General features: G+C 40.9%; 1 protein-coding gene across 2 annotated transcripts; it reads right to left on the minus strand.

The window, feature by feature from the left end:
• Positions 1-72: 72 nt before the first annotated feature.
• On the minus strand, positions 73-13,492 carry LOC110982759 (poly(U)-specific endoribonuclease-B-like). Of its 2 annotated transcripts, none has more exons than XM_022241400.2 (8): positions 13,364-13,492; positions 10,972-11,011; positions 8,817-9,025; positions 6,438-6,550; positions 5,700-5,833; positions 5,091-5,238; positions 4,105-4,221; positions 73-3,598 (listed from the first exon to the last, which is right to left on the minus strand). In XM_022241400.2, exons 2-8 carry the CDS (start codon positions 10,983-10,985, stop codon positions 3,446-3,448), a joined length of 888 nt encoding a protein of 295 aa, XP_022097092.1. In that variant the 5' UTR covers positions 10,986-11,011; positions 13,364-13,492; the 3' UTR covers positions 73-3,445. The 2 variants fall into 2 exon arrangements, with proteins under 2 accessions (XP_022097092.1, XP_087005022.1); XM_087148896.1 differs by having other exon boundaries at positions 8,817-9,021; positions 13,364-13,477.
• Between the last annotated feature and the right edge of the window lie 59 nt (positions 13,493-13,551).

The following is a 13,551-nucleotide window of genomic DNA, read 5'->3' on the forward strand; positions in this document are numbered from 1 at the left end:
CATTTACGGGCAAGTTCGAAGTAAACGTTGAAGGCTAACTATATGTGAAAATAATACATTTGACGAGATAAATGCATCATGCAATTAAAGCTCTTTTATTATCAAAATCGTCCCAGTCCCACATGCCAATTTATTTATATCAATAAATCTGTAGTTTTATACCCACCACCAAAACAAAAGTTAAGGCCAATGACATGACAAAGTATGTACTTGTCCAGCAATGATGACTACAGAAATTCCAAGAGGACCAGCAGAGATTAAATTTAGAGAAATATAAAATGTTCTAGTTTTTCAACAAATTTTGATCTAACTTCATTAATAATGTCATTTGAATAATGGTTAATTTTAAAATCACTACCAATCTTAAAAATACTGGGCAGTATAGCAAGAAGACAATATTATAATCTTGATAATTGGATTTTCTGCATAGCTGCAGATGAATCTAGTATTTACTAAACCTGTACATTTAGTGTTCACAGGTAGCACAAATATGAAGTGAAATGAGGTGATATTCCAATTTCTCACAGTCATCCAAAACTTGCCCATTTTTAATACTTTTACAAAATTAAGACATTAGACATGGGCATTTCACCAAGCAGTGTATATATGTAACCTATTTAAAAAATAGCAAATATGATTACTATACATGTAGCAGTAGACATGATACTACGTTCAACCTTTGGCTTTCATCTCATTAACACTAACTGTTATAAAAGTTACAAAAGTATAACGGACAAAGGAAATAAGTGGTGGTGGCAACACCACTTTTGATTTGTCTCAACAACAAATTGCTCTACTAAATAGGAACTTTACCAAAAATCTCAATTCTCCTGTTTCACCATTGTGAAAGGAAGTGTAGCTGGGCGACAGGAATTTCATTCACTTTATGTTCGCTGGGCCATATTACTGCATCATCACTGGACAAAACATGAAAGGGTAACACTGCCACTGGCTGTCAGTGCCTGCACACTCAGCACAGGTGAGAATGACATCTGACATTCAGAATATAAACTTCTCTTCAATGAAAATAAATACTTCTAAATTAGACACATCCACTTTCACTTGACCCGTATGTGATAGAAAAACGAAGCCAGGCGAGGGCATAGCCTGGCAAGCACAGCTTGTCGGAAACAGGCAAATACAAGTTAGCACAATGCACTGGCTGAATCCAGGCTGCATTGTAAGATATAACTCTGTAAGACTGGACCCTAAGATCTAGTTCAAACGATATTCGCAGTTCTGGTTTCAGTCACCAAACTGACAGTAAAACCCCGGGCAATGATAACAAAGTAGATAAAAATGAAATCTGGATTGATCTGTTTCAAGTCAGCTGCAAAGAGGAAATTGTGGAATGATGCATATCCTGCTGTCAGTAACTTTCCAAAAATGGAACAAAGCATTATGTGTGCTATTTAAATTGAGAAGATTCAAATCCAGGTACTTTTCCCCAACACAATTAAGAAACAAAAAATATGTCAGTAATTCATTCTGCAGGTTTGAAAAACTATACTGCTTTGCAGAGACCCGAATTACACTTTGAATCTCATTCCACAGTTGATACCTGCCTTACATCGCTTTTCTGTTCACTTAAATTGTTATTTTACCCAAAAACTTGAGAGAAAAAGACAAATCTAACTATTTAGCTGGTGCTTTTAATGTTAAGTTTACTCCGAAATCTTCCCCTGGGCGTCCAAAATACATCATACACATTACAAAAGGGTGTGCAGACAAAGGGTGATTGGATAATAACATGATTGTTGATAAGCTGATAATCATCCAACGAGATGCTGTCAGAGTTGAAGTTCAGGACTTTGACTGACACATCCATCATTTTCATATTACTTTTTTATTTTTAAATACACATATACCAAAACTTTTTACAAAGTTCCTGTGTCTAAATATAAATCATCAACATTTGAGAAAAGGGTGTTTGGTCATGCATACTTTGTATGTCTAGTTTTCATTTGGTTAGCTGTTTTATAAAGCCAAATCTACATCTAAATTCCCTTGTATTGCTAAAGTGTTGGATTACACAAACCTACACTAAATGAAGAATGGGTCCAAATTCATTTAAATGTGTAAAAGAATAACAAAAAGGCCCAAACATTTAACTGATAATCCAAACTGTCCGTATATATCCCACTGACAAAAGGGCAAACATTGCAGTCCAGTGACCGGCATTCAGTCCTCCAAATGGCGGTCAGTGACTCTGAACATAAACATGAATGCTCTTACAAGAAAACATCAACAGCCCATTGGTTTTTTTTTTTCACTGAGATGAAGGAACAGTCTCTCTTTTTATAAATCTATGATTATAAATATGAAAATATTTTATGAATCTATGATTTTACATATGAAAATACACTTAAGTACTTGGTGCCGGGGAGCCTGGTTTGGGCATGTATTGTTTATATGCATAGCTGGGGTCTCCGAAATTGGACAAAAGGAACTGGACCTTGTAACAAAAGACCATACTCGTAACAAAAGACCAGGGTGCTAGGAATTACCAACATTATTTCACTCTCAATAGTGGAGATAATCCAGCATTTCTTGAAACAGTATACCACTGTTTGGGGCATTCAGTGTGAGTGGATTACCACCACTCCACCACTGCAGCGATGAGCCACAGAGTACCGCTGCATGCTAATCTGGCCCCTATTGAAAAGACCTCAGCAGTGCACCGTGCCAGTTTTGTGAACAAATGAAAACTATGTAACACCGCCTGGCTGAAATACTCCAGCGCCAATAGATGTTGTCTGTCAAATTAGAGTAGAAACCAGACAGGCCTTCATGTGGGTGCAAGTATCCAGTTAATGAAGACATGAATTTTTAAAGAATTTTGAAAACAGAATAAAAAGAAAAATATCCTGTCCCAGCAGAATCAACATTCAGAAATGCCCCCGGTGCGATGTGGTTAAGTAATCTTAGCCTTCACATAAGCTGAGGAACAGCCAAAAATGATAGTTCAATGGACATTTTTGGTGAGTTAAAGTGAGAGAAGAAAAGCGCACAGCTCCAACCGACAAGAAAAGGGACTGTGAAAAAGGCAGGAACGAGTAACAATATGGTATGCCCCAGCAATTATCCTGGAAAGGTCTTTTTTTTAACGGCTTGAAAGGGTAGAGGTTGGCAACTACATGTACGGGTATGTAATACTTCAAAGGTTACAGCACTTTGAAGATTGTGAGCACCCTGGGAGTGAGACTGATGGAAGACGACAAACTAAAGAAATTTTAGAGCAATCCCGGCATCTTGCATGGTGACGAGGAGGGGGAGTGTTCACCTTTTTACCCACAAGCCCGCCTCTGTTAATTTGGACCAGTCAGCAACTGCGTACAGGCCTAATGAATCTCCCCCATTTTGTGGCCCTCCAGCATCTCGCAAGGACGCAACCCCGTATGAAGTAGGGCCAAAACTAGCTGCTAGAACTGACCAATGCTAACATTTAATCAGTGTTGATTATTGTCGGATACGAACTGCTCAGGATGTCCATGGGCTGCCTGTCAAAGGTGTGGACGGTGATTTCCAAGTCGTATTCATCCAGCTCAATCATGCAGCTTCTCTTGCCTAGAAAGTACAGTACTGTGTAGAGGGCCATCTGTGTGGGATTCAAGACAGGGACAGAAAGTTGGATTACTTAAGTAAAGAAGAGGGACGGTCATCACGTGGCTGTCGACTGATTTGGGTGGCAAACACATGTGCCTCGTGTGCTGAAAACTGTAACGATCCTAACCTGCTCTGCAAGTATTACATGTGTGCTGTCCCTAAAGTCCCAAGCATTGCTTCAATGGGTTTTGGGCCACTGAAATCTTTGACATATCCTCTAAAGGACGAATGGGTACATGAAAGGGTGTACTTTGCCACTTAGTAACACTCTTTCCTGTGGTCCAGCATGCCGAGCCAACATTGCACTTCATTGGATGGCACTTGCCGTTTGTCTGTTTAATGCACATTATGTACGCCTGGGAATGTGAGCAGACTGTTCCTGGTCCTTAAAGTATGGGGTCTTTTTTCGACTGTAAAAGAGGGCACGAAACAGACAATTGGCTCGCCATTTATGTTGTTTTCAAGTAAGGGGGCGATTAGTAAGAAATGTGGATTTACCTCAAACTCAGGGCTAGTGCCAATGAAGGAGCTGCCTACAGGTTTGATGTTACCCTTCCATGTGAACTGCAAACTCATCAGGCGTTTGTTCTCTTGGGACTCTCCTCTTTTCACTCTCTGTGGCAGACAGTTCACATAAGAATTCAATCAGCATTTTCAGATCACAGCCCATGCAGTCACGAGAGAACCAGTTGAGATGGAGCTGTGATGTAACAATGCTTTTGGTGTAGCATGATATAAACAGAAGCCATTTTCCTGAACGTAGACTTTGACTATTAGAGTGTTGATGAGTAAACGCTCATTGATGCTATTGGTTTTTTTTAATTCAACACCCACATGTTGTGATTATCGGGACACGATATGATTTGTATCACAATATGGGTCACAAACTTAAGTTACACCAGTTTTACATTGTCTAATAAAAAATTGATAACAAGCTCTGGATGTGGATCCAAACCTATACCACAAACAGCCAAAGATCATGACCGGAGGTCGCGATACAAACAGCATTACTAATGTTGCCAACTTGGAAGTGAACAGATTTCACTAAGACAGAGTGGGATTTTTAGTGTACAAATTGTCAAACAAACATCACAAACACAGTTCTTTGCTTGGTTTTAGAATTTGCTTTTCCAACGTGGGTATCAACACGAACACTCATTTGAATAATAACTTGGTCTGTTTCTTAACAGGACGGGTCGTGATGGCCTTTGTTCCTTGCTCCCAAGGTACATAAATGGGCATCACAAAGATGTTCTCCAGAGGGGTACTTCTGAGCAAAACACTGATAAACCACCAACACTGAAAGGGAGTCGACTCCCGAGGTATTTTCAAGCGATTGGCTGATTTCCGTATCCTTTCGCCCTTTTTTTGTTTCTCTTACCTTCCTTCTTCTTTCCCCCTTTTCATTTTTTTTTTGCTTTTTTCTTAGAGTCGGGGTGGATGGGGGTGTCCCCCTTGCCCCCTAGATGCTCATGGGTACATACCTTTCCCCTTGGGGGTACCCAGCCCTTGTAGTCCACATTGCCAGCCTTCTCCTGAAGGTAGAACTGGATCCAGTTGTGAAAGCCAGTCACCTCACCGTCCTTGCTCTCACCGACAAATACGTGTTCAAACCCAGATGAATCACCAGGTCTGATGACGGGCAACAATGATCGGCTTTGTTTTATGAAACATGTCTGTCTCGGTACTTCAGTAAAAATGCAAAATTGGATCGAAAATTTGTGACAGAGCCTAACAAAAATGAACTAGAGCCCTGAGACTCATTCCAAGAGATCCAGTCACTTCTGATACATTTTTATGATAATGCTTCCACCAAAAGCTTGAGTTCCTGTAAAGCGTGTGGTGTCAAATGCAAACAGAGATAATCAACATACTGGATAGGTTATCCGTGCGTGTTGTAATTGTCCACTTACTGTGGGTGACTACTGTTTCGTTTACAAACCACATACATGAGACAGCTTGCCATACAAGTAGTATACCGGAAAAAACCCAGACATGGAAACAGTAAGCGGGCCTGACATGTTCCATTCAATCCTTTCCAACAACTCATCACAGTCTTTGTGAAATCCACAGCCACAGCCTGATAAACTTACTTGCCCCTCATCCCTTTGGTTCTTGGGTAAAGGTTAAACCAGACTTTATACAACAGTTTCTTGAAGTCCAGGTCGTCCTTGGGAATCTTGGAAGGGAACTTTTGGACTAGATAGTGGTGAGCCTCCTTCATCACCTTATTTTGTAAAACAAACCCAAAAGAAACCAAAGAAGAAAAAAGGTTTAAAATGCAGCAAATTCCAGCAACTACCCCTGGAAGTGTTAAGGAAACAAACTGAATAAATCATGCATTTTTGAGTCTTTTTTCAAATTAACTTATGGACGTTTTAAAGGCTTACGGTCATTTATCAAGATTTTACCAGGGAATTACAGACGAGAAACAACTTTGTAAAACTCAGTAGGATGAAATAGGAATTGTCCATGTTAAGACAAAATGAGGGTACAAATAAAAAACAAACAAGATGACAAATAATTTGTGGAAAAATTCATTGTTATGATTTGATGTCATTTCTTAACAACTTTCCATGCTCGTTTCATGTACTCCAGACATGTAATCAAGTGAACTCAATTAGTGCCATTCAAAACATACATGTACATGTATGATCAAAATCTAACAGAGTGGCTACTGACAACAGGGCCTGGAATTTAAGATTAAACCATCTCAGTTAAGAGTGAATGCCTTATGATAGAACAGTGAACAGAATTTTTCATCCAAACTGAACCAGACAAACAATCTAATATGGCACTAACATTCGGGCAAGACTTAGGGTAAGACTTACTTTTGTTTTCATGATCTCATTCAAGAACACTTTATTTTCTCTTATCTCTTCTGGTGTCACTACCTCAGATACTCCTGTGGCTGTCTCATAGTTGTCAAGAAGGGCTATGAAGCCTTAGAAAAAAACAGATATTACACAAATATGATTGTTGATGCGCTGTCAAAATTACTGTATACATTGCATCCAGCATGCATCCATCCAAACAGTGCTTTTAAACCTTACAAACCCTGCCAGACACTTAGTGCAACCTTGACACTAGCAGTCAACAGTACCAGTGACAGAGTCAGCTGCCAATAAGCCAGTTTGGTATTTGGGTCATTCCATGAGTTTGGGGCACAATTTGTAACGGTGTCCATTGTTACACGGCTTCCGTAAAATGAACAGCTATTTCCCTGCATGTGGATTCCCAAATGACATTGTTATACATGTGCATCGTGCAAGGCTGAATACAAAGGTGTGTTATTTTTATAGAGTAAATGACCAACTCTAAAGGTCATGACAGGTGGTAAAACTTACCGATGTAACAAGGACACCGTCACAAATTGTGCCCTAACCTCATGGAATGACCCATTTAAACAGTGTATGTTCGAAATGAAGTGCAGCATAGATTGTTTGATATTATGAGCCCCGAGCTGGACCACGAGAGGGTGTAATTTTCCTAGCAAAGCAGGCTCCTTTGATAGGAGCTGCACTTTGCTGGTTCACAAACAACTATGAAATACACACATTACAGTGGCATCACTACCAACAAAATGAACATTCCCAACCAACATTGACTCTTTTCAACTGATAAGGGGGTGCTTCTGCTCAAGGCAGAAACAACACTTGAACAAATCCTCATCATCTCATTGGTGAGTCGTAAGTCAAGCAAAAAGAGCCACTGAGTTTTGGTAAATATTCAACTCCAACTATACCTGGAGATGTGCTATCAGAGTCCTCAAAAGGGCCTGTGTTCAAAATTCTGGCTTTAAGTTTCATTTCAGGATCCAGAAATATTTTCAAACTGTCATGGTTTGGAACCAAATAAAACCACTGCAAAATTTGGCCTTATGATCTGAATCAAGCAGGCGGATCTCAACATTGCCAAAAGGTTGTGAGGTTGAAGCCGAAAGCAAAGGACGAAACCAAATTTGGGGGAAAAGCCCTTGATTAACCCTAACCTTGCCAGCCGCAGCAAAGTGCAGCACATGTCAAAAGTCTGATACACTTTGTTGCACTGGGCAATCAAGAGCAGCCAACAGACTGGCCATGTTGAAACAATATGAACTAATCCCACTGAACAATGCCACTGTTGGATCTTGTGGTGACTGACAACCACAGACTCCCAGGCTGTTGGGCCCCTTGAGGGAGAGTTGACCTGTTGGATCTTGTGGTGACTGACAACCACAGACTCCCAGGCTGTTTGGATTTCGAGAGAGTTGACCTGTTGAATCTTGTTGCACTGGGCAGGCAAGCCACTTTGCAAAATGATGCTGACTGATGCATGTGACAGGGTTGCTTGCCAAAATGCCCTGAAGGGTTAGGGGTAATGTAGTTCCTATGTACATGTATGTAATTGTAGATGTGGTAATTACATGTATTTGAATATATCAACCACAGTGGTAATAAACAGATGACCATTAATACCTTGGTGAGGAGAAACAAACAGTGCTTCACTCAAAAACAGATAAATCTGCTGCCATGGGCTGCAACTACCAATATGAAAAACTGTGTCCGTCAAACATGCCAGACTGAAGCACTAGATGCAGAAGAATACAGCCATTTCACAATAAGGCACCACCAAGAGTTTGCATCGCATTGGCCAATCACAATGCTCGAAACTTGTCGACACTTTCTAAATGCGCATTGGATCGACAACTTTTGCGGATCGTGATTGGCCAACGCGTTGCAAACTCTTTGTAGCGCACTTCTGTGAAACGGCCATATTCCAAATTGTATCTGCATACTTGGGATGTCCTCCACTCATTTTGGGAGCATTGTGCCGGGTACCATTCACAACCTGAAAATGTTTCTCAGCCAAAAGTTGGCAAAGAATCGTGTTTATCTGCTCTTTGCACGCTGCCACCATAGGCATGCACAGCCTCGAACGGCAGCTTGTAGAATCGCATCAGGATCGCATCAACGCAGCTTTTGAACTAATTGTCCAATCGCATGGCATAAGAGCTGAGGCAACACGCGCAAAATTACTAAGCAACATAGATGGGAATCACTGAATTGGCTATATCTAATGTGTAAAGCTGTCAGATCGAGGCTCTGCAAGGTGGGATAGATGGGGTCTGAGTGTACAGCGATCATGTCCACCACTCTGTCGATACTCCACCAAATGCGGATTCAATGTTACCCTGGGGAAACGCTGTGGATCAAGCAGGACCGACTCACTCTTGTACGTGGGCCTTTCCAGGGCATCCTTGTCCACCCACTTGAAGAGGGGTCTCTTGGCTTGGTCCTTCTTGCCCTGGTTGCTGTAGAAGGTGTAGCCCTGGGGATCCAGCTCATAGTGCTCCCCGGGCATCAGGCAGTTCACGTCGCTGTCCCATAATTTCTGGCAGATGGCAGTCACTTCGCAGTCTGTTCTGAAAGGGGCCTGTCTGGGAGCAGAACAAGATTCAGAAATCCTTAAAAACTCGTCAAAATCTAACCTTTTTTCCATCAACATCTGCAGTGGTCAGCCGCTAGTTATCAACCGCTCAAGGTGCTAGTCCAATTATTATTACCCTATTCATTGATCCTTAAGACCTATTTCAGCAGCTTACGTCAGCACACATGCAACCTGTACTGTCCAGAGGTGTCTCTTGATGTCTCATGGGTGGAGCGAGGCAAGCAGAGGATTAGTGACTTGCCTCCTGACCCAATGATCAGGAGTCACAAAACCTCGGCAACCACTGAGCATATACTCCCCAGGCCTCAACATTGCCTGGGACAAGTAATTTCTTCTTTTGGGCTGGTATAAAAATTAAGGACAAATTGCATGATGAACAGGCACTTTTTCTTGAAATAAGTGTCCTTTTTGTGGCCAAGAATAACAGTCAGCAAATTTACCTTTGATTTGCTTTTTTTCCTCTTTACAAAAGCTTATAAAACGTGGTAAAAAGTAAACAGCTATGTGGTGCACAATGATTTTTTGCATCGTTACGTACATGGAGGATTTGGGAGTGTTAGGGATATGCACGTTGTACATTTAGCAGGGTACCTTTCCACACAAGGGAAAATGCGTACACAAATACTGTAAAATACCCTTGTGTCTGGGTACCAAACCTCATAGGTTAATGCACGTGTGGCACAGTGGAGGTTTGACAGCTGGAAGCCATGAAGCTCGAAGACTGTTTACATGTGGCTGTGACTTCAACATAAGTGAATTTGGCCTGGTACATGTACTTGTGTCTGTACTTTCCGCATATATGACACCAGGCGAAATGGTTGAGTGGTTAAGAAATAATTACCGTTCCCTACACTTGTATGAATGATGCATCAGAGTCCTGTGCACTCTCTGCACACACGCAATAGTTGGGGGTGATGTATATTGTGGTGAAGAAGGAACTTATCGTCCCAGGAAGCAAAGAGCAACTAAACCAGGGTTTGAACAAGTAAAATCGTACCTCGGGCAAGTAAATTTTCAGTGCTACTTGCTCGACGGTCAAGTAGTTGAACAACTTAATGTTGAGGCCTGATACCCCCCAACCTGTGCTGCTGTGCTTGTATGGACAGCTATGAGTATGGGTGGAAATATGGTTACAGTTTCAGGGTTTGAGATACTTAGGCTGTGTACTAGCTTATGTGGTGAGGTCAAACGTCAGGGTTTGAGATACTTAGGCTGAGTACTAGCTTATGTGGTGAGGTCAAACGTCAGGGTTTGAGATACTTAGGCTGTGTACTAGCTTATGTGGTGAGGTCAAACGTCAGGGTTTGAGATACTTAGGCTGTGTACTAGCTTATGTGGTGAGGTCAAACGTCAGGGTTTGAGATACTTAGGCTGAGTACTAGCTTATGTGGTGAGGTCAAACGTCAGGGTTTGAGATACTTAGGCTGTGTACTAGCTTATGTGGTGAGGTCAAACGTCAGGGTTTGAGATACTTAGGCTGTGTACTAGCTTATGTGGTGAGGTCAAACGTCAGGGTTTGAGATACTTAGGCTGAGTACTAGCTTATGTGGTGAGGTCAAACGTCAGGGTTTGATATACTTAGGCTGTGTACTAGCTTATGTGGTGAGGTCAAACGTCAGGGTTTGAGATACTTAGGCTGTGTACTAGCTTATGTGGTGAGGTCAAACGTCAGGGTTTGAGATACTTAGGCTGAGTACTAGCTTATGTGGTGAGGTCAAACGTCAGGGTTTGAGATACTTAGGCCGAGTACTAGCTTATGTGGTGAGGTCAAACTATATTGAGAGAAAAAAAAATGTGATTAGTACATGTAATACTGACACAATTTTCTTCTTCGGCCTCTGTGCTAACTGCCCCTTTGAGCTACTCAGAAATGCAGCACAATCTTTCCCTTGAAAACGTTTCTCTTCTGACTTTACTCAAATCAAGCATCCTTACCCTTTCCCTGCCATCTTGATGTGTCCTCTGTGATGCTTAACTGTTGAATAAAAACAATTGTTTGTTAACAATTGAACATAGAACAATTCTAAAAAAAAATGCTTAAAGTCCCCCAAAAAGGGAACTAAGATTTGGTATTGACTCACTTGATTACTACAACAAACTTCTTGTGTAACAGTACTTTGAGAGCTAGTTTTGCCCACTTCCATTTGGTACCAGCAAGATGATGCTCTGGGTCACGGAAGACTGATCAGGGATAAGAGTTAGCATCTTGCTGGTATCAAACGGAAGGGGACAAAATGAAGATTCAAATTATGTATACATGTACATGTATGGTACATTTGCTTACAGAACATGTTCGTCATTTACTCAGCAATATAAAACTTTATCATCCAAACAATGCAAACCTCCATGTATGTTTCAACCTTACAGACTGGGACATTTCCTTGCATAGGTCGAAAGATGGATTACACTGTCACTGGCTGCACTCATAACCATAGATACATGTAATTCTTCATATGAGGTTTTGGAAAAGAAGGCAGAAGAAGTATTGCCACAATCTGCACTTTAATTTTATCTATAACACTGCTTTTTTGCCCTGACTTACATGTATGATAAATGAGATCAGCATGAACTCTGTCTACATAATCTGGCATGGAATTACCAAACATTCAAGGGAATGTGTTCTATGTTCATTTCAAAATCTCAAAAATCCTACAACAAACAACAACAAAAATAACATCCATGATGTAGGTGAGAACTGTAAATTTATCCTCCCTGCCTGCATCTAATGGCTGATTGTGGAACTTCCTGTTGGGTGGTTGATAAAGAACTGTTTGTTTTTGCTATGGGGGTAAAAAAAGTACAAGTAATGCTTGTGATAATAATGTTGATGATAAAAAAACAGATTGCCCATACTTGTACGTGTATGTGTACAAATTGTTGCAAGAAAAGAAAAGTATTCTTGTACATTGTAGTTCATCCATTATGAATGCTCAGACCTTGATTTCCTTGATTTGAAAACCAATATTTGTTTACGACAACCAGTGAGAACAAAATGTGAAGCAAGGGTGGGAGATTAAAATTTTATATATAATTATTGGTAATTACATGATATAAAGTTGTGTAAATTTGATGTTAGAACCTGTGCAGTTTTTCAAAAATCAACAATAATGAGTACACCTATTTAATCAATTGTATGCCGCATTGTAGGTATGTTGAGCGTGATCGGTTGAAATTGCTGGACTGCTCGGCACAATTGGTCAATTCTGCATGAATCTCCAACTTTGTCCCTTTAAAAAAAATCTTTCACAATTGTGAATAAGAGGCATTTGGCTGATGGTGGAATTGTCAATAAATCATGCAGCAAGATTTACTGCTTGCACAAAGATCAAGTGACCTACATGTAGCACATCGACTGATTGCACCTATGAGGCCGGTCTAATATACACAGGAATAATTATTTTGTGATACGTATAGCTTGGTAAGTGTGGCCAAAAAGCAGGGGATTGTATACTTGGGGACCCCCCCCCACTTTTTTTTCATTTTAATCTTGCAATACTGGTATGTCCCCCCCCAAAAAAAACAAAGGCAACACTTTCTTTATTGCGCTGACCCTACCGGTACATGATCCTAATTTTTTCCATAACTTCCCGGCAAACCCTTGTCTTTCCACATTTTTTATTTGATTGAGAACTTGTTCAAGAGTGACTTTCAAGGTTGCAAGGGAGCCTTGGTCACGTTGGTACGTGCATACCGCACGATCAAAGGGAAACCCAGTTGCATCATTTTTGGTGTCCGGACGATGTATGTAGGAACAGGGTTCCACATTCCCACCCAAGTAGGCTACAGATACAGGGTAGGCTTAAGCTTTACAAGGTCCAGGTAAAATCTTTCCTACCTCGATGCTTGTGGGGCCTACAGGTATTAGTATTTGAAGCATGAAATTTACTGCAAAATCAGCATATTACAAAGCATATTATAGAAGGCCCTATTCTTCCTTCGAATTAGTCACTTGAGTGATCTGGTTAGCCTAGGAAGATTGAATCTTGAAGACTTCAGTGAAGAGGGCATGTTCATTAACTGAATCTTGCAGACCCCTCACAAAACTCTGCCAGTTCTCATCGATTGATTTTTGGGTGCCTTTATTCTCAAACCTGGTTCTAAACTGGTTCAAGCTTTCCTTTAGGCCATCCCTGTCTACTTTGTGCCAATGATAAATCCGACATAAACTTGACATGCTTAACACTTGAAGTTGAATTTTTCAGACCAGTCCCATGGCATGGGTGTGTGCACAGGCTGTTGAATGGCGTCCGTATATGGAACTCTTTCCCAATAGAAAATTTCCCTTATCATGGACATGATGGCGCTCTGAAATATGAACAAAACTTACGAATTCCAAGGAAGCTCTGCGAATCACAGATGCTTGTAAATTTACTGTGAAACTCAATACCACGCCCCTGAGTACAAGTTGACAATTGAACTAGCTTAGCACACGATGCGCATTACACGTATGCTGAACAGCGCCCTCTTTTGATGGAAACCAATTTACTGCATACGTGTAGGTCAATGACACCAACT

Source organism: Acanthaster planci, linkage group LG18 (genome assembly GCF_054643075.1).
Source record: "Acanthaster planci isolate LZ-2023a linkage group LG18, COTS_SCS, whole genome shotgun sequence".
Classification (NCBI taxonomy): Eukaryota; Metazoa; Echinodermata; class Asteroidea; order Valvatida; family Acanthasteridae; genus Acanthaster; species Acanthaster planci.